Here is a 25,578-nt window from a genome sequence, read left to right as displayed (position 1 = left end):
CCTGACCTTGGCACACTGTCAGTTGGAAGGAGAATCCTTCCAAGGGGAACTGTCATTTTCCTTTGAGCCGCACTGATTGTAATGGTGAGGATTTAGACTGGGATTCCCCCATTGTTCTCTACAGAACACGGCTGTTTAACACAGAACACAAACCTCTAAACTGAGATTATTTTTAAGATACTAACATGCGTTAACTATAATATCTTACTAAGAGTCCTCAGGATGTGGCGTAATATCGCCTGGCTACCAATCACTATATCCCCCTTCATTATATGCTGGGGGAATAGAGCTAAAACTAAAAACAAGCACTATAATTAACTAAATATGTAAACATTCACAATCAGTGTTGACCAGTTTATAATGATGACTTGTTTGATTATTAAGATAATTGAAAAAAAAATTGGATTTAGATTTGGAATTTAAAAAGTATGTCTTTCCTATTTTGGGGGGAGGTGGGGGTTGCGGGTGAAGGCAGAGAGGAAGGAGGAGGGGTATAGTAAGAGCCACTTTCTTATGTTAAGCAGGCGTGCGGCTGTCCTCTATTGTGTGGCGTGAGGACTCTTTTCTCCGGCCAATTTGAGCATGCTTCAGTGGCCAGCCGGGCTCTGGCCCCCCTGACGCATTATACAGAGCCACAACAAAAGCTGGAGAATGTTGCCTCGTCCCTCAGTGTGCCCCCCTCATTGCTCTACTCTACACTACGTTCCCCAGGCTCCCCTCCCGCTCCTTCACACACACTCGCACACACACAGGCAGGCAGGCAGGCAGGCAGGCAGGCAGGCAGGCAGGCAGGCCAGCCTACTCTGGGCCCCTGGCCGACATGTCAGTCTAACGGAGCGCGACAGACGTCAATCCTTAATTAATCACGTATACGCGGCAGGGGCGCCAAACATTATTTAACGACATGGAAAACATTCTAACAAGCTTGTCGCAATGCCAAGGTGCAATAGAAACCCAATCAGGAGGGCAATCACACACACAAACACACACACACACACACACACACACACACACACACTTTTATCCCTGTCCTTTGTTTTGGGGTACTCCATTCATCTCCACTCAGCTTGGTCTGAAAGGACTGGAGCAAGGCCAGATTTTAATACGAGGCAAGGTGTGGCAGAAGGAGGTGGACGATGCCAAAACATTGAATGATTCTTCATCCACACTGGCAGGCAGGTTTCAAAAGAGAGCCTCTGCAGTGGACCTATTTAGCCCTGAGATGAACCCAAAATTCATAATTTCCTATGCGTTGTTTCATTTTTTGTAAAATACACACACATTTTTTGTAAAATGACACAAGGCATAGGAAACAGTAGATGGCAAATTAGCAACTAGAAACAACTGTTTTCCAGTTTTTCAGAAGGGCCCATGCACAGGCGTCTTATGAGTTTGACTGGTCTGCCATCTAGTGCTGAATAGAAGAACAACAGGATACTTTGCAGCGGTGCCACCTGCTGTTTGTACCTGGTCGTCGCTGGAGAAGCCCTTGTGTATAATGTAGTAGAGGTGCACCAAGAAATCACTGTTGGGGAGCACATCCTGGTGCCTGGTCATCATCTCACAGATCAGCTTGTAGGCCTGCAGTTTGCCGGCCTTGTATTCTGCTGGCAGCATGGTGGCCTGAGGAGGAGAACAAGACGCACAAGGTCAGGTTTAGTATGAGGAGCCAAAGACCCGTGGTAGGAACTAATCACTAGAATTAATTGCAAACAATATGAGTTCAATGTGATCACAGTTGAGGCAAACTACATATTTTAAGTTTGACTTTAACATACAACATTCTTGTTTTTTACTTTTTTTTTCGTTGGAACAGCATGATTAGATATTGCTACTCTAATTGTCTGTATATGACAGTGTTGGTCGCTGCAGCTTATACCCTGAAGAGCCAAGAGGCAAGCATTCGGAGAGGAGGGATGAAGGCAGGTTGGGGTGGAGAAGACTGGTTGTCCACACTGATCCCAAGGTTGTCCCGGATCTGTAAGCACACGTTTTAACTTCAGTCAATGAACACAGCTTTTATGCATAACCTTTGTAAAGATCTGCGTTTGAGAAAACGCAGGATCAGGTTTTTAATGAAGGGGTCTGATTACGGTAAAACCTCTATGTAAGAGTGGGTGTGTGATTTTTGCCTCTCCACATTACCTTGGCCAGCTTGTGCCAGAGCTCATAGAGATAGGAGAAGACCTTGCCGTGGATTTTTGGGCAGCGGATGCTGTTGACATCTCCCAGTATACCCAATATCCTCCTCCATAGGACGAAGGCTGAATCAGCGTGCCAACCACTCAGGGTCCCACCAGCGATGATACTGACATCGTCAGCCAGACATTCGCTGCTGTCTGTATGGTCAGAGAGAGAGAGAGAGATAGAGAGATAGTGTTTGGGGTGGTTTGAGTTACAGAAATAATTATTTGGGAACACCCACATTTGAAGCAGCCAGTACCTAATACCTGAAACAGTTCCATTTTATTGAGAAAATTAGATTCAGTCAACAACTGCAGAGCACCTTTATAAAAGTATTTAGAATTTTGAGACTTGTTTGCGATACATAAAATACTGACAAACCCCCAAATCCGCCCTGTCTTTGTCTGAGCAGTTGTTGACCAAATCATTAGTCATGATGTATTTTCCAAAATGCATCCAAGTGCTAAGATCTTTGTGCACTGAAAACCTGATCAAAGCACTGAAACACTTTTGGGAAACAGGCAAAAAGTTGCATGCATCGTCCAAAACGATCTCAGGTTGAACTGTGGGAGGACAGTGCCACCTAGTGGGCAGCAGAAGAAATGTGGGGAGTACAGGGAGTGAAGGCCTGGAAAGGGCACACAAAAATGGAAAGTGAATGTTGCAGATACACTTTGTGTGTGTATTTTTTATAAGCTCCTCCAGCAGAACATTTAAACTAAGATTTAAAGGAATAATTATAATTATAATTATAATTAATAATTATTAATTCCAAGAGAAAAAAAGGAATGAGATATATTTAGTCAAGAAGAAAAAAATGGAAAAGGAAGGAGAGGTTAGGCTGAGTCAATGGTAAAAGAGGAGTCAAAATGATGAGTAGCAGCTAGGGAGCAGTACCCAAGTGGTGTGGCATGTGTAAGACAGACTGATGCATGTTGTCGTCCAGGGGGTAGTCCCGAGGGCACTCTGTGTGCACCAGCAGGGCTGGTGAGGTGGGGGGATTCTGGGGGTAGTGGTAGTGGTTGTGGTGGTGGTAGGACGGGGGTGCAGAGTGGGGAGGGTGGGCACACTCAGGACCTAAAAAAAAAAACGACAAGGGGAAAGGGATACAATTGGGTCTGAGGAAGGGACCACCAGGACAAAGGAAGAGTGACAACTCCACGATGGTCACAATGTAGGACAACACAAACAAAAGTTCACATACAAGGGGAGGGCAGAGGGGCCACAACAAGTGGCAGTAATTGGTAATGGGGGAGTGGAATAGAGGGGGTGAACTAAAACCTGAAGGCTTTAAAGTTGAGGAAATGTTTTTGATTACTCTCACATCAGAATATTAATAACTACCACTAAAAAAAACATTACAGGTGGGTCTTTATCAATCCGACTACAGGTCAATTTTCATGAACAAAAATCCAAACACAAGCTGGCAGCAGCTTTAAAAGATAAAATGGCTTCAATAAGTACTGCGGCAGATACACAAGCAGGTGGAGAGTCCTCACTGAGTCACTCTATGACTAATCCATCAAGGGTGAGGTTATTGGTGGCAACAAAACCTCAGTTAGATGGGACACACCTCAGATGAACCTGCAGAACCGCTGAATTCTTTCAACTCCTTATTTTCCCCCTCTGTGCTGAATGTGTACACTGGATTGCGCTCTGAAATTCAGGGCTTGTATAAAGACGACAATCTGCCTTTAATGAATACAATTATTTAACCGACACTGAACACCAAACCAAAAATCAAAAAAATGGCCATGTAAAGACAGGCTGCTTATCAACCTTATTTTGTTCCATTTCATTTCATGTTGAAATCAAGGCCAGCCTACAGTATGTAACCTGAGGGGTGTCTACAATTTGTAGTTAGCACAGACATACAGACATTATAATATATTCACATCTGGAACAAATACAGGGAGAGAAAAAAACTGGTTCAGGTGCTCAGGTTGAGTTCTTTTTAGTTCAAATACCTGCTAGAGCCTCGTTGTGGCTGAGCAGCAAACTCCCCTGGCCTTGGGGGTCAGTTGTCACATCCATGTGGGCGGACTGTGTGGACTGAGTGTCAGCCTCCTCGTCGAAGGCCTGCCAGGTAACCTCAGCTTCATTGAGGTAGCCATTGGACGTCTCACTGCTTATACTCTCACCTGGGTAGGGTGGGTGAATGACGTGGATAAAGGACATGAAATAATGCTTTAGTGCTTGATTTTAAGGATTCATTTGAAATTAAAATATCTACATACAGTTAATACATGCATCATTTATTTCAAACACAAGATATCACAATGATTCATTTTAAAGACATGGGTAGTGATGTGATCTCTAACTTTTCTCTCTGATCTTGGGCCTTGTGTAGTTTGTGTGTCCCTCAGCGTTGCACTCTGTCTCAGCTGTATTGCTGCTCTGTCGGATGAGGATCTAGGAACACAGAACAATTTATAAATGAGCACATATTGTATGGGTGAATCCTATTTCATTAAGTTCACATAATACTATTGTACAAGATGAGTCTTCTCACCACCGGTGGCTCACTGCTTTCTCTCCGGCCCTCAGACGTCCTACTGTCTGAGCCACAGGAAGTAGGGGAGCACTCTCTCTTCTGGGCTGAAGTGCGACAGGGGGATGTTATAAATAGGCAGAGAAACAATGGTTAAGTTATCTTAAAGCGCTTTTCTCACTTAACTACTACCCCTTGATGTCCTTGGATGTAAGGACAGGCAAGAATTATGTTCGAGAGTGCATTTTTAACAACTGGCCCTGACAACGAATGAAGTTTAGGGCTCGATTTTATTGATATCAGCATATGGCTAAAGTGCATTTATGCCTTTTGAAATCCACTTCATCTGCTGATGAAGTGGATCGCTGCGCCAAGCATACGGTTCAAAAGGGTTGCACTTAGTTATTCGATGTTCTTGTACATAACATGTAGTAAACAAATGCGTGCACCGTCTCTCATTCCCTTTAAAAGCCAGGTGAGTTTCCAGAGAGCGCTTTGCTGCAGAGGAAACCGCTTCACTTCACGCGTAAAGATGCAGAGTGTAAGCGTGTTGTGCACCTGCCTATGTGGGCACGTTACTTAACAATGTGCCCTGGAAATAAATACTGCAACACTCTCCAACTTCCTCCACACCAGGCTTTCGATGGTCAAAAGTGCAATTGCTTTCCGCTACCAACAATGCTCTGCCAACCATAATTTTTAGACCAACCAGCACATGAGTGCTCAAATGGGCTGGACAAGAAAATATCAGTATTGTTTTTTTTCCTGTTGATCAGTGAGAACCTTCCTTGTCAAATGAATTACCACGACATAAATAAATCAAAAGAACATCAAAATAAAAACTGAAACACAACATCTGAAACTAAGAATTGTTGTGTTTGCTTTACCATAGAAAGAGCATCTACTTTTTTTCACCACAGTAAAAAATGACATCATCCGTTTTCCCCATTGACAAAGAAATACAAAAATTACAATTCCCACTTAAATCATGGCACATATCGAATCTGTCAAAATTAATCGCGATGTGATGATTTTTGCATTTTTTGCTGCATTAAAAAACGTCTCCAGTAACCCTAATTAAAGTCAAGCAAAGATGCCTATTGTTAATGTTTATTCCATATATAAAAAGGCATATGAGTCTCAAGCAGATGTTGCATCTCATCATTTTATAATTGCAGTGAAGCTTATCCATCAAATGATTGTCTCAGATTCTAGACACCAGCACTAACTATGACCTAAACACCTGTAATATCTGACCCAAAATCAACAAAAAGTGACCATAACAGGTGCCATACAGACTTATTTATTGCTGGGCTACTTTATTGGATTGCATTAAATCAAAAGAGTGTAATTAACGAACAGGCAACTCAACTGGTAAATTACCTTTTCATCGTCAGCCGATTGATTACATGCAGCTCAGCTACATCTCATCTGAATACAGAACCTGCTGTCAGGCAAAGGGAGTGATCTCATTAAAGATGTGGCCGATTAAAACTCACCGGGTAAAGTTTCAGCCGGTTGTTGGGTGATGTCGGAGGTGCTGCTGCTACGTGGCAGAGGGCTATCCCTGCCTCCCAGCTCCTCCTCTCCCCCACATTCTGACAGCTGACATTCCTCCACATCTGACAGGATAAAAGACGTCAGAGAGTTTAGCCAGTGCCACAAGACTAGGACTACGAAAGTAGAAATCATAACATGGAAACAAACTAGGACACTGTACAGTCACGGTAAGGATGAAGATTTGATACATTCATGTGAACATTACGGAGGAATCGGGACATGCACACATGCAGTGGTGATGCAGACAAACTCCTAATGTAGACTGTATTCTTACACAAAGCAGGGCTGCCCTTACATTTTTAGAAATGTTTCACTCACAAGACAGTCGTAAGTTCCTGTTAAAACATTGAGCCTCTGCTCTAAATACCGTCAGCACAGACAAACAAGCGAAAGGTACGGTGGAGGTCACAAACACACAAACACGTGCAGCTCTCAGAATACACTTTACCTGAGAGTCTGTGAGAGCAAGCAGAGTTACCAGAAGAGATACCAGGCAAGAAAGAGCTCACAGTGTGGAGCAGCATAGGAACACTTTTAGTGGTGGGCAAAGCCTCATACAGATGGACACAGTTGCTGATGGACTGGCTTCGCTTAGCTTCCATCAGGGGAAGAGAAAGAAGAGGAAAAAGAAAGAGACAGTGGAAACAGAAGAGAGGTCAAGGGAAGAAGACAGTGTTCAGTGACAGCACTAGTACTCAATGCTACAAAGGTGCTTCCATTGATGAATACAGTTCTGAGCAGGAGCACATAGTAAATTAAGCACTGAAGTGTCAGACATTGACATCAAAATGGTGAAATCAGAACATGAGAGAAATTTCACAAAAAAATATATAATTGCAGAAGAACAAATCCTGTAAAAAGAACTATACAATGAGATAAAAAGGTTGAAACCAAAGTCAGATTGAAGTTACAGAAATTGCAAATTCCCAACAGCCAGAATACAAGCTTGTTCGCGACATTAACACCCAGTATTTCTGTTTGATGCGGCATCACACTGACATTTCTTTGAACAATGGATTTTGAGAGGGATATCAACAAAAAAAATCGACATGTTTGAAAATGATCCCTTAAATTTGCTTATGTAAAGAGCAGTTACCACAATATCTACTGACTGGAACATGAAACAGCTGAAAAATTCAAACTGGACCTGTCTACTGATTCCTAGAGTTACACAGACAAATCAGTCGAGCTGATAAATTTGGGCCGCGATCAGCTAATTGCAAATATACTCTTGAAAAGAAAAAAAAATTCCACTACAGAAACATATTTTCACCAGAAATTACTGACTTTTCAACTGTAAAATGGCGTGTTTATTTAAAAAAAAAATGAATCAGCCAACAAATCATTACCAGGTTTTCAAACTTAAAAATGTCAATATCGGTATCGTTATATCAGTAGCCTTTCAAATCCAGTATTGGTTGGGAAATAGTGGTGTCATATGACTTAACTTAATCAAAAATCCAGAAAAATGTGCTCCTGTGACCTCCCGTGGCATTTAGAGCCCTTACTTCGTCAATAATAGTCCTTTTCCTCAATGATCAAGACCCAATCTCAGAACAATGTTAGTTTGTATTTGCATGCATGAGTACAGCCAAGTCGTCACAGTTGTCAACGATGAGGCATTGCTATTGTGTCTGGATGGCACTTCAGGGTTAATCTCAAAGGGAGCAATGAAACAGGGCAGTTCTATTCTCTGCTTTCAGCGCACTTTAATTATGCCTCGGTGTGCGAGATACATCGTCTCGGCTGCAGCCCGCCACTGCTTCCCATTTATGCATATTAATGAGCATTAATTACACTCTTAATGAAACTATCAAAAACTGCCATGCAATTGATGTGGGCTTTCTCCTGAGGAGCGGGAGGAGGGCTGTCGAGCCTTTGAAGATCAATGTGGGTGAAATCCAATTAGGCCAAAAGAAAGGGACGGGAATTTGAAGCCATACTGTTTAATGTCCATCTTCGCTTACGTGCAGATATGTATAAACAGACTAAACAGAAAAGGTGCATGCACACGAGTAGCATAATAAATGTGTCGGTGCGCGCGCGTGCGTTTGCGTGTGTGTGTGTGTGATGAAGTCCTCTTTAAGACTTCATCCTTCAGGCACAAATACATCTACTCCTAGATCGACAAGCTTGTCATTTCAGTACATTGGGGGTAATTGGAGAGGCAAGGAAAGGAAAAAGGGATCGCCCCCCCCCCATCTTTTATTCTCCACATTAAGATTCTGTCAAGACAAAATTAAGACAATCAAGACGGGCGCAGCAGCTAGCTCGGGCTGTACTTATAATCAGCCAGCCCTATTCCCATCAGATAAGGGCTGTCTGCAGGGTCGGCGTTGAGCTTATAACAATAAGTTTCCAAAGCGGGTCTCTGACATGCCAATAATCAGGCTGACATGGAAACATGTTGACATTGGCCAGTGACATATGAGGGGGAACAATGGGGGCCATCTGCTGGTCTCTTTGTCCTCAGAGCTAGGCTTTCAACGACACCTGGGCTTGTGCACACATGGACCTGTCTGAAGGCTTTCACATGCAGTTAACACGTCTGATAAACCCTCTGGTGTGATGCTTTGCTCCAGAAGGTTATCAGTATCTTGTTGTTGGCCCACACAAAGCAAGCAGATTGAAACGGCACCTGATATAGGATAGAGAATGCAACTTGAGGGTTATGTAAAAGCCACCCCTTTGTTTTTTTTGCTTTTGCCTGCCTTGATGTATTTGTAATACACAATGACTGCACAAACACTTACCAGATGCTTTCTGTCGGACGTTATTTCTGGCATTCTCCACACCAGGAGCACCTGACGTAGTGGCAGAGCGAATCCTCATTGGCTCTTGAACCCCCGGCCCACCCTGCTCCCCATGGTTCCTCCAGCTCAGTGAGAAGGAGCGGGCCACTGCTGCGGCCTTCTGGGAGTCCTGGATCACTCCTGACACGCAGAGAACAACAATCGCTGAGTACAGAGGCATCAGTGTATATTTACTAGTGATCATCTGACAGATTTATATTTGGATTTAGAGTGTAATATAGTGATACACTAGGCTTTAAAAAACATGTTCTTTGACTGTAACACGGCTGTAGTTGCGGGCAGACAGGACGGTATGATGGTGAGGGGAGTTGGGCAGTTTATACATCACAGCTGTTCCGTTTAAATCCAAAGTATCTATTCTACAATGGCAGAGAAACATCCACATAACATCTGAACAACTGGAAAACCCAAATATTCAGCATTTATATTGAATAATGGCGGAATCAATCAATGAATCAATGATCAAATTGCTATTAATTTTCTGACGATTGACAATTCAGAGAATCCATTACACATAAGTTGATCTATGTTCAATATTTGGAGCCAAAAGCTTCATAGATTACATTACATCAACTCATTTGGCAGACGTGTTTATCCAAATGACCTAAAACTGGGGGGTAACACTAAAGCTTCAGTACAGGAGGAAAGCTCCTTGACGTAAGTACTAAGTGTTTAATTTGTTTAATAAGACAAAGTGGAGGAGAGAAGTTAAAGAAGTGCACCAAAAATAAGTTCTATTTAGGCTTCACAAATGCTGTTTTGGTATGGGTTCTTAGAGTAACAGCTTTGAAATTTAGCACCTCAATGTGCTTTTGTTTTAGAACACTGCGTGAGTACACAACAGAAATAACTCTTTTTCTTTACTTTTTTTTTAAAAGTAAAGTAAAGAAAAGTTACCTGAAATAGTTTTTTAAAAGTCAATTTAAAAGATGTTTTTCCCCAAAATTCTAGCCGTCCCAATGCCCAAAGTTTCCCCCCACCATCCCTCACCCCCTCACCACGTCCTCTCTGCTTCTTCTCCTTCTGTTCACTGAGTTTGTCCAGAGGCAGGCTGCCCATGTCCAGGCCATAGACGGAGCGTGCCAGCACAGCCGTCAGCGAGTCCATGATGCTGGCCCACTCCGTCACCAGCTCCTCCCAGCAGGTAAGAGAGGACAACACTGCCAGCAGCTCGTCCCATAGCTCCCGGGAGATAAATACGCACAAGTTGGCTCGCACCCACGCCACGATGATGGTCTGAATGCAACATGACACAGCCGCATGTGAATTAGCATCAACACACAAAAGTTGCAGCAAGAAATTCCAGGTCTAAGAAGATGTGACAACATGAATCTCACAGTCTAACTTCTCACAGGCCTTGTTGTCAACAAACAACCCCACAATCAAAATATCCCGTATATCAGGTAATGTAATATGAGGTACGTGCAGACATACCCTGAAGAGTATCGATGCTAAACTTTCTGCAAAGCTGTCTTTTCTTTGGTTTTCCTGTGGCCTCTTCATCACCGCCTCAGTGATCCTCAGCAGTACCTGCAGCATCTGCTCCCTGCACAACAACACAGACAGTAAAAATCACATTGAATGACAGTTGAGAGTCGTGAAGGAATAGCTCAAAGAAAATTAAATAAATATATAATCCACGTATATTTGAATATCCCACTGACCACGTCTGTGTATCCATCGTGTGCTCCATGATCATGTGACGGTAGATGCTGAGAACACCTTTGCACACCTCAACCTGGTTTTCCAGAAGTTTCGGTACATCCTGGCATGGCTCCAAAAGGAACACATTGGATGAGTTGGTCAGGAACACCTACACAAATTAGTGCATGAAGACACACATTAAGGATGAGCAAACGAAAACATTAGGCAAAGAGCATACAGTACAGAATTGAGATGAAAATCACCACATGCTGTGCCCTCAGGACGCAAACACACACGCCCGAACACAGAGACAGACCTGGAGCGTGGGCTGGATGCCAGCCTTGACGTCCCTGTTCTGCTCCTCGGTGAGAAAGCCCCGATTGATGGCGCTGCTGAAGGAGTAAGTCCTCCCCCAGCTGGATGTTCGTCTGTGACCGTGACTCTCCATCTTGTAGAAGACGAGGCAGGACAGTAGAAATAGGCTTAGATACTAAAACACACTGCCCACTATTAAGAAAAACACATACTATGGTCTTAAATTGTCTATCTCAACTGTTTTTTTTTGGAGTAAAACCGTGTGTGCTTTTAGCCAAATTCAATGTATTGTAACAATAAATAAATTAACAAAGCCATTAGCCAACAGATGACTCTTTTGAACTGAATAGGAACCCTTAAAGCACAATTTGGATCTAGTGTGAAATGAGCACATGATGATTCTCAGGTTCTCCTAATTGTCCACACTCAAGGTTTATTGGCTTTTTAAAAATATACTGTACAGTGAGAAGACCACTCACAATTTTGTGGTACTTTTGTTCTCAGCAATATGTTCATTCTTGATAAGGTGGTGGAGTTTTACTACTGTTGATCATCTAACCAATCAGATATCTCCTGAAAGATTTTCTAATGAATTTTTCATCATTACTAATATCTAACCTCTTTCTTCATAGGTGCTCAACTAAAATATTAGGGAAAATGTCCACCAAAACTTTGACTTCACTCCACTATTATTCGTCATAATACAAATGTGTATGGTGAGAAAGTATACATTCATTTGCTTTCCTTTTACCTGTACATGAATGCTGTTTGTCTCAGTGCTGTTCAGTATCTGTTCAGAGCGGCCATCCATTTCATCTCCCCGGGAAGTTTTGTCAGGCTCTGACATGAAGCCGGGCTTGTCCTGTAGAATCCACTTCCTGTACACTTTGATCACCTTCCTGGTTGCGGACGCCTCGCAGGATGGCAGAAGGAAAGCCTTAGGAAAGAGAACGGGGACTTACCATTAACTAGTTTCGTATTTTTTAATAGTTTGGAAGTGTTTGTGGGAAGAATATTCAAGTTATGTTAACAAACGGCCAGCAGAGGGCGACATAGTACATGTTATCACAGCATTCTAATCATGATCCAATATGAAAACTACATGATAGCAGCAGCGACATTTATTTTCACAACAACCGAGTGAAGAAATATCGCTTGGTGACCACACTGTACCTGGTGGAAGACCTCATTGACAAAATTCACATTGTCCCTGGTGGACAGCAGGATGGCATGCACCATGTCGTAGACATAGCGGTGCTCCTCCTCGATGCTACACAAACTGGAATCGCTGGGCCGCCGGTCCGACAGCGTGCTGCTGTTGGAGTGGCTCTTCTCAGGCTCCCCCGCTGCTCCGTTCGCATCCCCATCTGATGTCTTATCCTCCTTCTTCTCCTGGCTGCTACTGCCTGCAGTGACAGTCTGGCCACCACAGAGAGACGGCGATCAGTGAGAGTCCTTCAGTTTGCTATTGGGCTGCCGACTTGTATTGAATAATTGGTCACAAGAGTCTCATTGACGAGAACTTCCTTATGATTAGATGCATTTTATGGTAATTTTATGGGGAATGAGCTGCTGCATTAATCATTAAGTTATCATGATTGTTCTATTTCATTCCCATCTGTCTCTTCTCATGATTCATGTTAGGGCTGGGCGATATGGCTGAAAACTGTATCACGACATAAGTGTTTCTTATCGGTCGATATCGAAAATTATTGATAATTTTTATGACCTAAGAAACACAAACATGAGCCAACGAGATGGCGCAACCAAACGTGATACTGTTACATGATTGGCTATTAGGCGTGTCACTCCATACGTTGCTAGGTACCAGAGGACGAGGGGCCGGCGTAGCTAGCGGCCGGCGCAGCTACACTCTTTGCTCCGGTTTCTTCCAACAAGCGAAAAAAAATTATCGAAACGTTTTATCGAACTCATTTTCTTTTGATATTGATTACGTGTCTATCGTGATACATATCCTTATCGTTTTACTGCCCAGCCCTAATTCATGTCATGTCTTGATTTACTGTAATCTAAAGGCAAAATACACCAAAACTAGAAAATTGCTTCTAAATTCTATAATATTTATTTATTATTGAAATTTTAGAGAGGTTCAAATGTATGATCATTTGGAGGATATAGTCTGTGGTGCTGTTAAACTACACTGCATTATGCAGTGTTTTTTTTTCTTTTATTCATGCTACCCTCATGTAGCAAGAATAACATGCTACATAGTATCCCGTTGTGCAAAGGTGTTTTTATATAGCTACAATACAGGTCTGCCGGCAACGACTCTCTCAAAATAAATCAACCTCCAGTCAATGACAGTTTGAGAAATCAACAGAAGGGCACTGTCGTGCGCACCTGGATGAGTTTGGGAATGACCTCGGTGCCGTTTTTGGCGCTCTGCGCCACTGCAGCACTGCTGACATACTTCTTCTCCAGGAAGAAGGTGACAAGCCAGGTGATAAAGGCCACACGGGGCGCCAGGTACTGGTCCCTGGTGCAGAAGGTGCTCTCATTGTTCCGCGTCACTGGCACGTACAAGGGTTTTGGTCTGTGGTGCGGGAGGTCTGATTGAAGAAGAGTTGGGAAACGTGAACAAGGAATAGAGAATGGTAACATGAGGGAGGGTTAAAAAATATATATATAAAAAAAGAACACATGGAGTAGAGCAAGAGAGATCAAACATCAAATCCAGAGGTTTTGAGTTTTTCTTTTTTTTTTTTCGAACTGTCACTCAACCTTGAAGAAATGGAAAAACATGCAGTATACTACTCAATTTTCTGTTTATACCTGTTAATATGTTATACTTTTATCTTTTAAAATCAGATTTTTTTTGGAGCCATATAATCACAACCCACATCATACATCCTTCTCTCTTGAATTGAAAACACACTTACTCCTTTTACTTATTGCCTGCTCCTGTTAATTTTGAATAAACTTGTAATTGTCTTACTACTGTCACAGGGCTTTAAGACGTCCAGAGTAAGAGCCTACAGAAGGAACTGTATTGCCAAAGCAGACATTTGACAAACTGTCAAACTGAGACAGACATTTTAAAACACTGTTGTAATAAACAAGTGTTGTAAAATCTGCAAAGATAGAGTGCACGTACGAATTTGAAAAGGCGTCTGCACAAAGGGCAAAAATATATACGTCAGCTTACCTAATAAAGGCTTGTAGAGGTTTGTGAGTTTGGTGAATGAGGGGAATAAATGTGGTAGGTAGTACTTCTTGAACAGGCTGAAGAGAAACCTGAAGCCTGTGTTCTGGTTCTCTTTGTTCCTCCATTCTAAACTGGATGCCTGGCAGAGAGACAGCACAAAGGCAGACAAGGTCAGGCTACAGAGAGAGGAGAAGGTTCCAGCATCGCTCAGACATAGACAGTATATTGTTTCAAACACAATAGCCTGAAGGTTCCTCCACGAAACAGTGAACAGAGGGAGAACGGTTTGGGCTTAGAAAACGCACGATTAGCCGAGTCCAGCTTTACACACTTAACAACTGATATTGTATTTAGTTTTTTTTATCTTATTACCTATTAGAAGGGATGGGTACTTAAAAATTTAAACAGTTAAAAAGAATATGGATTTATTTGTTTCTATTGTGCAACAATTTGTCCCTCTGTCTCACATTCAACCTTGCACGAAGATATAACCCATGCCACTGTCCAAATCTGAGATTCTGTTATGATAACTTCTTTATAGCTACTAGTCGCAGATAGTGGTTAGCTAGCTTAATTAGTTGTTACCTGAATGACCATGTACTTGAGCAGGGTATCGAGGATATAACAGGTCTGGTCATCTGCAACTTTTTCTCCCACCACAGCCGGAACGAGCGGGGTAATCTCCTCAGGCACCACTTTAGCTGCTCAGATTGACACACACAAATAAGTCCATTAACCACAGGAAAACAACAGTTCCCAACTGAAGCAGGAACATACACACATGTGATATCAGTTAAGTAAGATTTCAGATGGCCTCAGTGGTCGACCTCTTTGTATAAGGCTGCACAAAAATGACCTATTTCATAAATGTTCACTCTCAGGGGCGTACATGTGCCCGCCTCACCATCAGGCGGATTGGAGAAGGGGTTGTAAATGATGGTGTCGAGGGTGCAGGGCCCTCTAGTGGAGGGCACAGCAGGGAATCCTGGCACCAGACAGGCAAAGACGAGGAACTGCTCCTCAGCACAGTTGTCCCTCAGGGCCTGCAGCCACAGCAGGAAGAGACGGATCCCCTCACAGCGAATCTGGACAGGAGAACGTATTAATGGATACACACAGATGTGCCCTTCAGTTTAGCCAAGTTAACATACTGAAAATATTTTTTTTTATATATATATTTTGAAATTAAAAAACACAGTACCTTGAATGAATTTCCAGTGTGTAGAAGCTTTTTCAGAATAGAACCTTGAAGAAAGACAAAGAAAAGATGCGGTTGTCAAAGTCCTCAACAGAACAGGCAGCCCCCTGACAGACGGCACAAAACTGAAAGGTGGATCCGCTCGTCATCTCCACCGACAGAGATTGACCCTGATGGGTGGGTCCTGACAATCTAGTGGGGAGAGTAGCACGGCTTTGCCTGTTCCTGATGAAAATTAACATCAGTTGGCGACGACATGCTTTCATCAAGGCAATCTGGTTCCACAGTAATCAAATGAGACGTTTGCCCTGATTGCTAAATACCTTTGGCGGAGGACGTCTGCGAGACGTGCGAGTCAGGAGATGACAGGCTGCAGACAACACTGTTCTCATGAGGACATTGTGGGCTTTTGATTGGTCTTCATAGTGATTTGAAGTCTAAAATTGGGGTTAAGGACAAAGTCAAGCTACTCTGGAGATGTGTTGAAGACTTAAGTCTTCATAAGAAAGTCCTTAACTGTGCGATCTGCCTAGGATAGGCTTTGCACCTAAGTTTATGTGTTTGAGTGGTGCTTTTATTATTCTCCTCCCAATGGGTGGAATCAATAATGTTTTTGTGCTTCTCACATAAAGGTGTAAAGGAATCTTTTCATAGGTCTCGGTCTCAGGAGAAGAGGAATTGTACAAAATTCAGCGAGAACATAAAAAAAAAAGTTACTGGGTTTTAATGTTGCTGTTGATTGGTGTAAGTAAGCAGATAGAGGAAGATGAAAGTTGTAAGGATTTTCTTCAGCTCTTAATGGTCTGTGTCAAATGTCCGTGACCTTTCACGGTTAAGTCATTAGCGCCATTCCTGATCTGCACAAAGAATTTATTACGGGAACACAAACGCTTTCAGCAATGTTACTGTAGAATGTAGAGAAAAAGGAAAAAGGGTGAAAGAAAAAAAAGCAATCTTAGGAATTCAATTAAAACTCAGTTGTGGCGAAAAGCTATCACAGCCACCACCACATATTTTCAGATCAAAAGCTCAGCGGTGACAACACAGCACCTTGACCAGTGACCAGCTTTACACCCGTGAAGATTTGTTGTCTAACGGCCGAGGAAACAAGTCAAACCGTCCGAGATGAGTCCAGATATTTGGAATTATGAGCCTGAGGGCGAAGGCCGATCTACAGCTGATCTAGACCTGGACTGTTTAGCTGCCAGCGGCTGACAAACAACGGTTATAATTGAGGTTATCGCTCTCTGCAAGGGTTTTCCCTCTTTTTGTGTGTAGGACTGAAATCATGCCAGCATAATTCAATTACTTATTTGCATTTCAAATGAAGGGCTCATTTGCATTTCCCATTTACATTCCCTTCCAAGACTAATTATTTTCTCTTCATTATGGAAGGTTGAGGCATGGTGGTGGTGGTGATATTTTTTGTCACGATATCTCAGAGGTCACAGAAGCATAAAGAGGGCATAAAGAAACATGCACTGTGTATAACTACCAGCCAGGTATAACAAGGAGACGGTGATTAGAAATCATGGCAGTGCCAAGTATTTCACACTGGTCCACAAGTACGCAGTACATACCTATACTGTGAAACTGCCATCGGTTGTAGATTTTCTCGGGCAGGAGTTGGAGAATTTTCTGAAGAGAAAAAACAAGAAGAAAACATAATTATAATAATTAGTTAATTATAATAAGTTATTTTTGTTTTAGAAATAACAATATCATAAGAGTTGCACTTTATGGCAAGGCAGATTTTAAAAGGCCTATTTCAAAGTCTTCTCGCCACAGAATGTGGTTTCTTGCTGGGAGCTGGTTGTGGAGATGGTTGCTTGCAAAGAGCTTCAGCCATTGTTGTATTGTCACGAGAGGTTATAATACACCCTCTGGTTTTGGTGTCGAGCTGAAACCATTACTCAGTTATTTGACTAGGTATTCTAGAAAATTGACAAAAATTGCAACAAATGATTGATCATCAAGTCATTTTTTCCAAGAAAAAAAAAACATGCATTCTCTAGTATGAACAATCCTTGGTTTTATTAGTCTTCTATGATTTTAAAGATTTTCGATTCAATTATTTTTCTTCAGCTGTTTGATAGTCTGACAAAACATGTCCAAGGATTTCACCTTGAGCTCTGTTAAGTGTATGCATATTTTTTAACACCGTTTTCCGGCATCAAACAATTCATCACTTAAGAAAATAATATATGGATCAACAGAGAATGGAAATATTCTCTTTAATTGACTCTAAAACAAAAGAAGAGGGAGGAAACAACAAGTGACTTTGCTCTGGTAAGTGGCAATGTGTGACCCAAGCAGCATCCCCGCCCATACCCCTCCACTTGGCCTCGTCTGTCTGCAGCTCTCTGTGACACAGGACAGCACTGACAAATGTCATCGCCTCGCCGACAACCGCTTTACAACTCAATTAGAGCTCCCTAACCTTTCAGCAGCCTATCATTATTCCTGAATGCAGCAACAGGTTAACTGGGTCCCTCTGGAGAGATGGGGGGGGGGGGGGGGGGAGCAGATGTGTGTGTGTGTTCGTGCATGCGTGGCTAGTTAATAGTCAGTGCGCTGTGAGCAAGTGATACCCCACTGACTCTCATCAAACCCTAATCACTGACCCAATAAGACTTCATGATTACGATGGAGAGGTCAAGTCTGCCCTTTACTGTGTTACCTATGCAGCGCTGAACCCACTCAACCAGGCGACCAACTCTGGTCGGCATGTTAAAAAAAGGCTCATCTGCCCCGGAGGGTGAGAAACACAGGGTAGAGACGGATACAGACAATTACAAAAGATGGGCATGCAGAACTGCAAAAGGCCAAATCTTCTCCTGCGATAGACACAAAGAGCTACGGCAGTGTGCAAATAAGTAAAGATGACAGAATACAAGAGAACACTTCAGAGACTCTAGAGCAACATTTTATGACATGGGAGATGAATAAAAGGGTCTGTTTTTGCCTTTCATAATCGCTAAGATTTTTCTTTGTTGATAAACAGTAACAATAAGACTGATGAAGATGGGGAATTATTCGATAAATGAAACTGAAGGTAAATAATAACAGTAATGAGTGAATGCACATTAGGTAGGTTGTAAAGATAGATTTGTAATTTTCAAATGATAAACCGAACAATATCTGATTATTGCTTACACAATGATGCATCGATTGCTTCTTCCTATTGTGTAAGACAACCAACTGATCATGGCATTGCATTCAAAGGTCTTTCACAACTGCATCTTTTTTTTTCTTCTTTGTTTCGTCCAGGTTCTAAGAAGCTTCTACACACTGGAAATTAATTCAAGACACTGTGTTTTTTATTGTCATAAGATGAGAAAAATAATTCCCCAGCCACACTGTGTACTATAACACTAATGTGAATGTTGACTTAAAAAAAAAAAACTGGTTATGCAGTAGGGCACATTTAGATTCAAAAAAGAATTGCAGACATATGTGTGTATATATATATATATATATATGTCCCATTGTACAATATTAATATTGCATAAGATCACATGATTTTGTCCAGTGCTATACCACGTTATTCTGAGAGCTGTTATGGTGCAGAAGTCATCTCATGTTTAGAGTGTTTGAGTTTGTCAACGACTGCCTTCTTCCCATGTCATCCACCATCTTTAACTTTCCCTTCTTGTCCTCCGAGACTGAATCCCCGTCATAATCACTGACACTGGAGACACTGAAAGACACACATGACTTTAAGGGGGTGCTGGATGACTGTCTGTGGCGCTCAACTCCTCTCTGATCCCACAGATGTGATGATATGCGCGTACAGGCGCGTGGCAGCACCTTGCTATTGATCCCACATGGGATTATTACATCTCTGCACAGGCTCTGCACTGGCCTCCTCCACTCCGTCTCCTTGCCGCAGCAGACGCATTATGCTCGGCGGTAACACAGCAGGGTACGCAGCTTAAGTCTCTCTCTCTGTGTGTGTGTGTGTGTGTGTGTGTGTGTGTGTGTGTGTGTGTGTGTGAGCAGACACAATAACACCATCTCTCTCTCCCCTTGCAGAGCACCAGGAAGGGAGAGTGGGAGCGAGATGGAGAAGGTAGCTCAGAAAGACTCCCTGCGGAGCTGGAATGGCGGCCGCAACAATGTGGAATTTACTGGCTGATAGGAGGCGAATGCAGAGTCTGCTGGACTAGAGGTTGGCGGAGTTACTCTAATCTGCAGCCATACTCCAGCATAAAGATGGGGGCATTACTGTGGTACAACAGCAGCCTTAACACATTTACATGATCCGCACTTAGGTTTCCGGCCGCAGGGCCGGAACATGACACAGAATAAACTGCTCCCGGAGGTGTTTGACAAGGGCTTTTAGAAGGCAGACATAGGGACATTGAGTACTCTCAGAAGAAAAGTCATTTACATTGTTTACGTCTTAGATGAGACAAGTGTACAATCTAAGAACGATGAAATCTTCTGAGAGACAACGACAATGGAGACGGGAAGCACGAACCTACTAACACGATGGACATTAAATAATCAGAACAACAAGCGTCTCAAAAATACTGCAGATGGTAAAACACAGTAAATAGTGTAGAAAGCAAATTAAAATAATGTTAGTAAGTTTCATGTTTCCTTTAAAACTGAGCACATTTTAGCCAAGAAATATAAGAACTCCTTCCTCATGTATGTGTGAGAAACGATGTCAGATGCTTTTTAGGATAAAGCTAAAACATTGCAGACAAAACCAGACTGCTTATTTACACGCGGACCAAATGTCTTAGCTTGCCATCATCATTGTTGTCAAAGGCAGTGGTTAATATAGACTACAAAGTATATACAATGTACATTAACCTGAAAATATAATACAAATCTATAATCTAAAGATCTTTTAGGGTTTTTTTGTAGATATATTTACCAGAATACCCTCAACTATGAACACAATTAGTAAGAGCTGTTTTTGTTCTGCTTTCAGGTTGTCATTCTCCTTTTCGGCCAGTGGGTGACAGCAGCAGATTGCAGTCAAACTCTCAGTGTCTGACAGCTCAGCCATCAGGCTCAGGTTCCTCTTTTCCCTGTGGGAAAGCCAAGTGCAGCAGGCTTCCTCTTTATTTTCACAATAAGGCGTGAACAGTGTTGAACAAGTTCATTATTTTAAAATACATGTCAACAAAGCCATACATTTATGGCTTCTTGATCCTGTTTAGAAATCCTTCTTGGTTGCATATGACAAACATAGTTATCTGTACAAATTAATATGGAAGAACTCCAGCAGTTTCAGGTTAAGAGGCTAAGGAAAAGGTCACACAAGGCCTGAGACATTAAGCTTCACTTACTCAGCCTGTTCCGTGTAAACCGACAATTTAGATGGCAAATTTGCATTCATGCATTAACCATTAATCCCCTGCTGGTAAACTGTCAATCATAACTATAACTACAGGGGAAAGAGGGAGAAAAAAGGAATTGTTTAGCTAAATGGCCCTGGGTTAATTTGTCAGACACATTAGCTCACGTGTAGAGTTCCAGTAGATGCATCAAGAGGAATAAGACGTGTTATGCTCTGCAGCAAAGGACAAGACTATTACTAATAACATAACATAACACACACACACACACACACACACACACACACACACACACACACACACACACACACACACACACACACACACACACACACACACACACACACACACACACACACACACACACACACACACACACACACACACACACACACACACACACACACACACACACACACACACACACACACTGCAGCTGAAAAACTAATATGCCTCATTGCTCCCTATTTTGGTCTTATTTTAAAATGTTTTTTTATGTTGACTTACATTGACAAATGCAATTGTGTGAAATATTGAGTTTCTTTTTGATAAAGAAACTTGATTATTTTGATTATTCAGTTTAAGTTACTGTTGGATCTCCTTCGATTTTGATCTCAAGTCTATCTTGGGTAAATATACATAAATCAGCCCAAAAAGACCACAGAAATTCCGTCACCTCTGAGCTGGGTAAAATTTACAGCTATCCATCAAAAACAAGGTAAACTAAATTCAGTAGGCAGATTTAACCATAAAAGGCAACTGAGTAAGTTAAGTAAAAATTTGAATGGGGTGGGTACAGACAGGATGGCAAGGGGAATTCAGAATGCTGACTCAGGTCCGGATGACAGACGGCCGACAGGTCATGGTGAGGTCATATCCTGGAGTGAAAGTGGATTCAAACACACTTCCCTTTGAGTTTCGTTGGCCCCAAGTGCTGTCCCACAACCTCAGACGCACCAGGATCTAACTGCTTTGGGACAGTATGAGGTCATCTACAGTCATACAGGAGTAGACACACTTCAGTCCCTTCAAGGCTGAGAGTGGAATATCTTTACCGAGAAGCTTAATATCATCTTGTGAACAGAAAGTTATCTCATCTACTTTCATTCCGAGAATCACGCCTCTACACACAATTACTGCGGTATTAGTGCTCATCTACAGCTGATTCTCAGTTCCTGTCTCACGAAGTGCACACATTTACTATGGTGTAGCAAGAGGCGGCATAAAGGAGATTAGAAAGGACACATTCTTACTCATATACAATACAGAAATTGTTGCCAAAGGGAGACACGCAGTATTCAACAAGATATTGTCATGAATCTAAATGAATAATCAATTGGTCTGTGTCAGCGTTGTGCATGTGGAAACTGTGCCAGACTCCCCAGTCCTCTTTGCAAAGCTCCGTCCAGTTAAATCGGGACCATGAAGAAACAATAGGCCCAAGTTTTCAATTAGATCGAGGTCAAGATTTGACTCGAGCACTTCAGACAAAAAGATTTGTGTTTCATGCTTGAGGTCATTGTCTTTCTGGAAGAGAATCGATCTTTCGCTGAACTGCAGTTCTGTTGCTTCCAGAATTTAACCCTCTACCTTGACAAACGTTCCACGGACCACTCAGCATAATGGCTTGACTTGGATGCAAGTACAACATTTATCCACAAGTGACATAGCCAGGCAATAACTGCTGGATGCGCAGCATCTCTCACCTCTGCAATCAACCGTCAACTCCTTCAGTGTTGCCATAGGCCTCATGATCAAACAAAGCTTCACAGTAGTACAATGTTCTTTTCCTTTTCTATGATTGAGCTTATTATAGTCTGATTGGTTTCCAGCACCTCGCAATGTTCTCACATTTTTTTTTCACAGGCCTTTCTGTTCCTTGGTCCTTTTTGCCAGGACAAAGACAATCACACATTTCCATATACATGTTTGTTTAACTTACAATCACTTTTTCCACCTTGCTTACACTCTGATCCCCATTACGCAATTACTAAAACGAAGTGCGAGACCAGTGAGGATTTACGCGAGACACAGTGAACCTGGTGAACATTTGGCATTTGGGTCAATGAGACTAAACTTCTACTAAAAAAACTTGTGAATAAAGGTAATGAATAAATCCGTTGCTCATGTCTGTTTTTACGAGTTAAAAATAACACAAAGGCCTCAGGCACAGCAATCCATCATTTCAATGTTCAATGTTCATTGTTGCTGCATTGTCACAGAGGTCAGGTCCCTTCTCTGTAAGTCCTGGTGCAGCAACACCAGGGATGCCAGGGGATGCATCGGTGGCAGCAGACACAAAGAAACCCTGGAAGGTAATGGCGATAGCTGGTGGTGGCGGTGGGGGTGGGGTGTCTCAGCAGAGTTTAGGTGGAGGGACAAAGGCTTACCCCCACGAGATATCCATTACTCGAACGGGCTCAGCGTGGGGAGGATCGTGCTCCCCCACGGCAACACACAGAAAAGGGGGTCACATGCCTCATCATGACAGTGAAGTAATCTGCACATAGCCAGCTCTAAGCGCGCGCATGTACCCACAGGAGACCTGTACTATGTGTCACCCAGATTTGAATGCGAAGAGGGACTCAGGTGCTGGAGGGTGAGGGGGGAGGGCGGACGACCATATTCCCATCTGCCAGGAGAAATGAGGACGTAACTGTGACTTTCCAGGGAAATTCTTCCACAGAACGAGAGGGGCAGCGAGGTGGAGCTTTGTTGTTTTCTTCTTAAACTGTCATACAGCATTGGTGCGTTGCAAAGCATAGAGTTTCAAAATGGCTTTTGTCCCAGCAGCTATCCGTTCACAGCTACTCTCTACACACCATTCTGAGGCTGGATGGACAAAGGCTGCAAGGGCTCGTGTTCTGGTCAGTTGTCTTCTGTGACTAAAACAGATGATACACATTGATGAAAAGCATCAACCCTGAAATTTCTGTCCAGCTTGTTAATGTAAAAAAAAAAAAAAATCGCCTTAGTTCATCTTTGAGGCATTTGTCATGTCCCTGTATTACATAACACTGGGGTAACATTAAACATATCGGTAGTTCATGTTTGTGAGCATGACCACATATGATCCACCTTTGCAGATCTAATATGGCATGAAAAACACTAAGTCCACAGAGTGAAGCAGACCTCAGGATCAAAGCAGCCCTAGTATCTGTCCTGTACACACCACTCAAAGCAAGATTATCTCCTCAGTGCACGGGTAAAAGCACACGTCGTCACAGGCAGGGGCTAAAAGGGGACAAATGAGGGTTAAGCTGCTTTCAATAATAGTTCTTTCTGAGAACGACTCCATAAATATGTAGCAGGCATGAATTCGGGCCTTTATTTACAGGTCATATGAACTGTGAACTGGCAGCGACGCCATTTTTGTGAAGAGAGGGAAATCTAATTCTCGTTTTAACAGATGGGGAGCACCACTCTCGAATGAATTCATTTTAGCTTCCAGACAGCAGGCTAAGAAGGCCATAGAACCTAGACTTAATAATAAAGTTGAAATTCTACAAAAGGTTATTCTACAAATTCTACAACCTGAATGACTAACAGCAAACAATGAAACAAGCTGCATACAGTATTGTGCTTGCTCTAAATTGTACTACCATACTCATAATGGGTCAAGCAGACAGGACCAAAAAAAGATGCAAGTTGATAATATGAAAAGAGAGGCCAAGTTCTATGACATATTATTCTTGACGAGCAAATTAGGAATGAATTAGTCAGCGGGCCTGAATCCATCTTCTGTGCCGTCTTCGCTGGACATAATGCAAGGAACACAACCACACACTGATCAGAAAAAGTAGGACAAGACATAATTCACAAAGAAGGACAAACAGATTGTCCCACTTTTTTTTATTTTTTATTTGCTGCCATACTTAAGGCCCTGCCCTCTGCAAATGTAACTGGAGAGCTGAGACTGTTTGTATTGGAAACTAAAGCTGCCTTTGCCGTCAGGTGGGAAAACAAGGTCGGGGACTTTAACCTGCATATGCAACGTAAGAGTGTACGGGAAAACAGAGGGAGGGGCCACAGAGCCAACAATACCCTACGCATGCAGTCACAATACGTACCTCCTCAGATTCAAATACACACCTAGATTTTAAAAACAAGAAATGAACTTCAATCTCTCCCACTACCTGTCGATGGCTGAAAGATAAGGCTTTTTTTTTTCTTCATCTGCACAATCTCCAATTCATTTCCAGGCTATTTGAGGCCAATTCAGGAAGTAACTAGGTTAAGCAGCATGGCACCATGGAAACGGTTGTCCCACCCCTGAGCTCAGCAGTAAAAAGGTTGAAGCTGTGGCAGCGGAAGTCAAGAGACGGAGACAGACAGAAAAAAGAACAAATGACTTACTTCAAAAATAAAGAGGATAGAGTCCAGCTCCTCCCTTTGAGATTTGTTCCCTGAAACAGAAGGAGGGTACTTAGCATTTTAAACACATAGCCTGGAGCTACGCTGCATTAGCTTCATCAATAATGGAACAATAATATGTGAACGTTCATTAAAAGGAACTTGTGTTACCGAAAAAGCCTACTCCCACTGGGAACGACTCCCCTAACCCACAACAGTCTTATACTGGTTACACTACACATAACCAGACATTGCTTCTCTGTGGTGCTTCTGCTCATTGCTGTGTACACAAAGGGCAGAGGGAAATACACCCTTGTCGTAACAAACACCATAGAGAGCACAGGGAGGGTTAATTATTGAAGCATCACCGAGGGTGGTGGTCAACTAGTCAGTCAGTGTGCAGTTAAAACAAGACCAAGGCAAAACCTACTGAATAGCTGAAACGTGTGTGGGCAAGGTGCAAAAGCTAATTTGGAACCAAAACATGTTAATTGACATGTTCATGATGTGAACGTATTTGCATTCTGCCTAGTGTCATC

The 25,578-nt window shown here is 42.5% G+C and overlaps 1 protein-coding gene across 7 annotated transcripts in view; it reads right to left on the bottom strand.

Moving 5' to 3' along the window:
- ralgapa2 (Ral GTPase activating protein catalytic subunit alpha 2) overlaps nucleotides 1-25,578 on the bottom strand; it is an 86,564-nt gene that overhangs the window by 45,626 nt on the left and 15,360 nt on the right. For 3 of the 7 annotated variants that reach the window (XM_035609735.2, XM_035609737.2, XM_035609733.2), the window contains exons 3-25: nucleotides 25,043-25,092; nucleotides 16,952-17,009; nucleotides 15,375-15,418; nucleotides 15,063-15,258; nucleotides 14,759-14,874; nucleotides 14,174-14,312; nucleotides 13,369-13,577; nucleotides 12,181-12,426; nucleotides 11,759-11,944; nucleotides 11,009-11,140; nucleotides 10,713-10,861; nucleotides 10,483-10,594; nucleotides 10,047-10,284; nucleotides 8,989-9,168; nucleotides 6,684-6,830; nucleotides 6,175-6,297; nucleotides 4,697-4,782; nucleotides 4,506-4,596; nucleotides 4,152-4,325; nucleotides 3,082-3,261; nucleotides 2,146-2,339; nucleotides 1,880-1,978; nucleotides 1,468-1,623 (exon numbers count right to left, since the gene is read on the bottom strand). In XM_035609735.2, coding sequence (XP_035465628.2) covers nucleotides 1,468-1,623; nucleotides 1,880-1,978; nucleotides 2,146-2,339; nucleotides 3,082-3,261; nucleotides 4,152-4,325; nucleotides 4,506-4,596; nucleotides 4,697-4,782; nucleotides 6,175-6,297; nucleotides 6,684-6,830; nucleotides 8,989-9,168; nucleotides 10,047-10,284; nucleotides 10,483-10,594; nucleotides 10,713-10,861; nucleotides 11,009-11,140; nucleotides 11,759-11,944; nucleotides 12,181-12,426; nucleotides 13,369-13,577; nucleotides 14,174-14,312; nucleotides 14,759-14,874; nucleotides 15,063-15,258; nucleotides 15,375-15,418; nucleotides 16,952-17,009; nucleotides 25,043-25,092 — 3,305 coding nt within the window. The remainder of the gene's footprint in view (nucleotides 1-1,467; nucleotides 1,624-1,879; nucleotides 1,979-2,145; nucleotides 2,340-3,081; nucleotides 3,262-4,151; nucleotides 4,326-4,505; nucleotides 4,597-4,696; nucleotides 4,783-6,174; nucleotides 6,298-6,683; nucleotides 6,831-8,988; nucleotides 9,169-10,046; nucleotides 10,285-10,482; nucleotides 10,595-10,712; nucleotides 10,862-11,008; nucleotides 11,141-11,758; nucleotides 11,945-12,180; nucleotides 12,427-13,368; nucleotides 13,578-14,173; nucleotides 14,313-14,758; nucleotides 14,875-15,062; nucleotides 15,259-15,374; nucleotides 15,419-16,951; nucleotides 17,010-25,042; nucleotides 25,093-25,578) is intronic. The other 4 variants (XM_035609734.2, XM_035609739.2, XM_035609736.2 and 1 more) reach the window with 4 other exon arrangements.

Source organism: Scophthalmus maximus, chromosome 15 (assembly GCF_022379125.1).
Source record: "Scophthalmus maximus strain ysfricsl-2021 chromosome 15, ASM2237912v1, whole genome shotgun sequence".
NCBI lineage: Eukaryota > Metazoa > Chordata > Actinopteri > Pleuronectiformes > Scophthalmidae > Scophthalmus > Scophthalmus maximus.
This window is presented reverse-complemented; position numbering and strand designations above follow the sequence as displayed.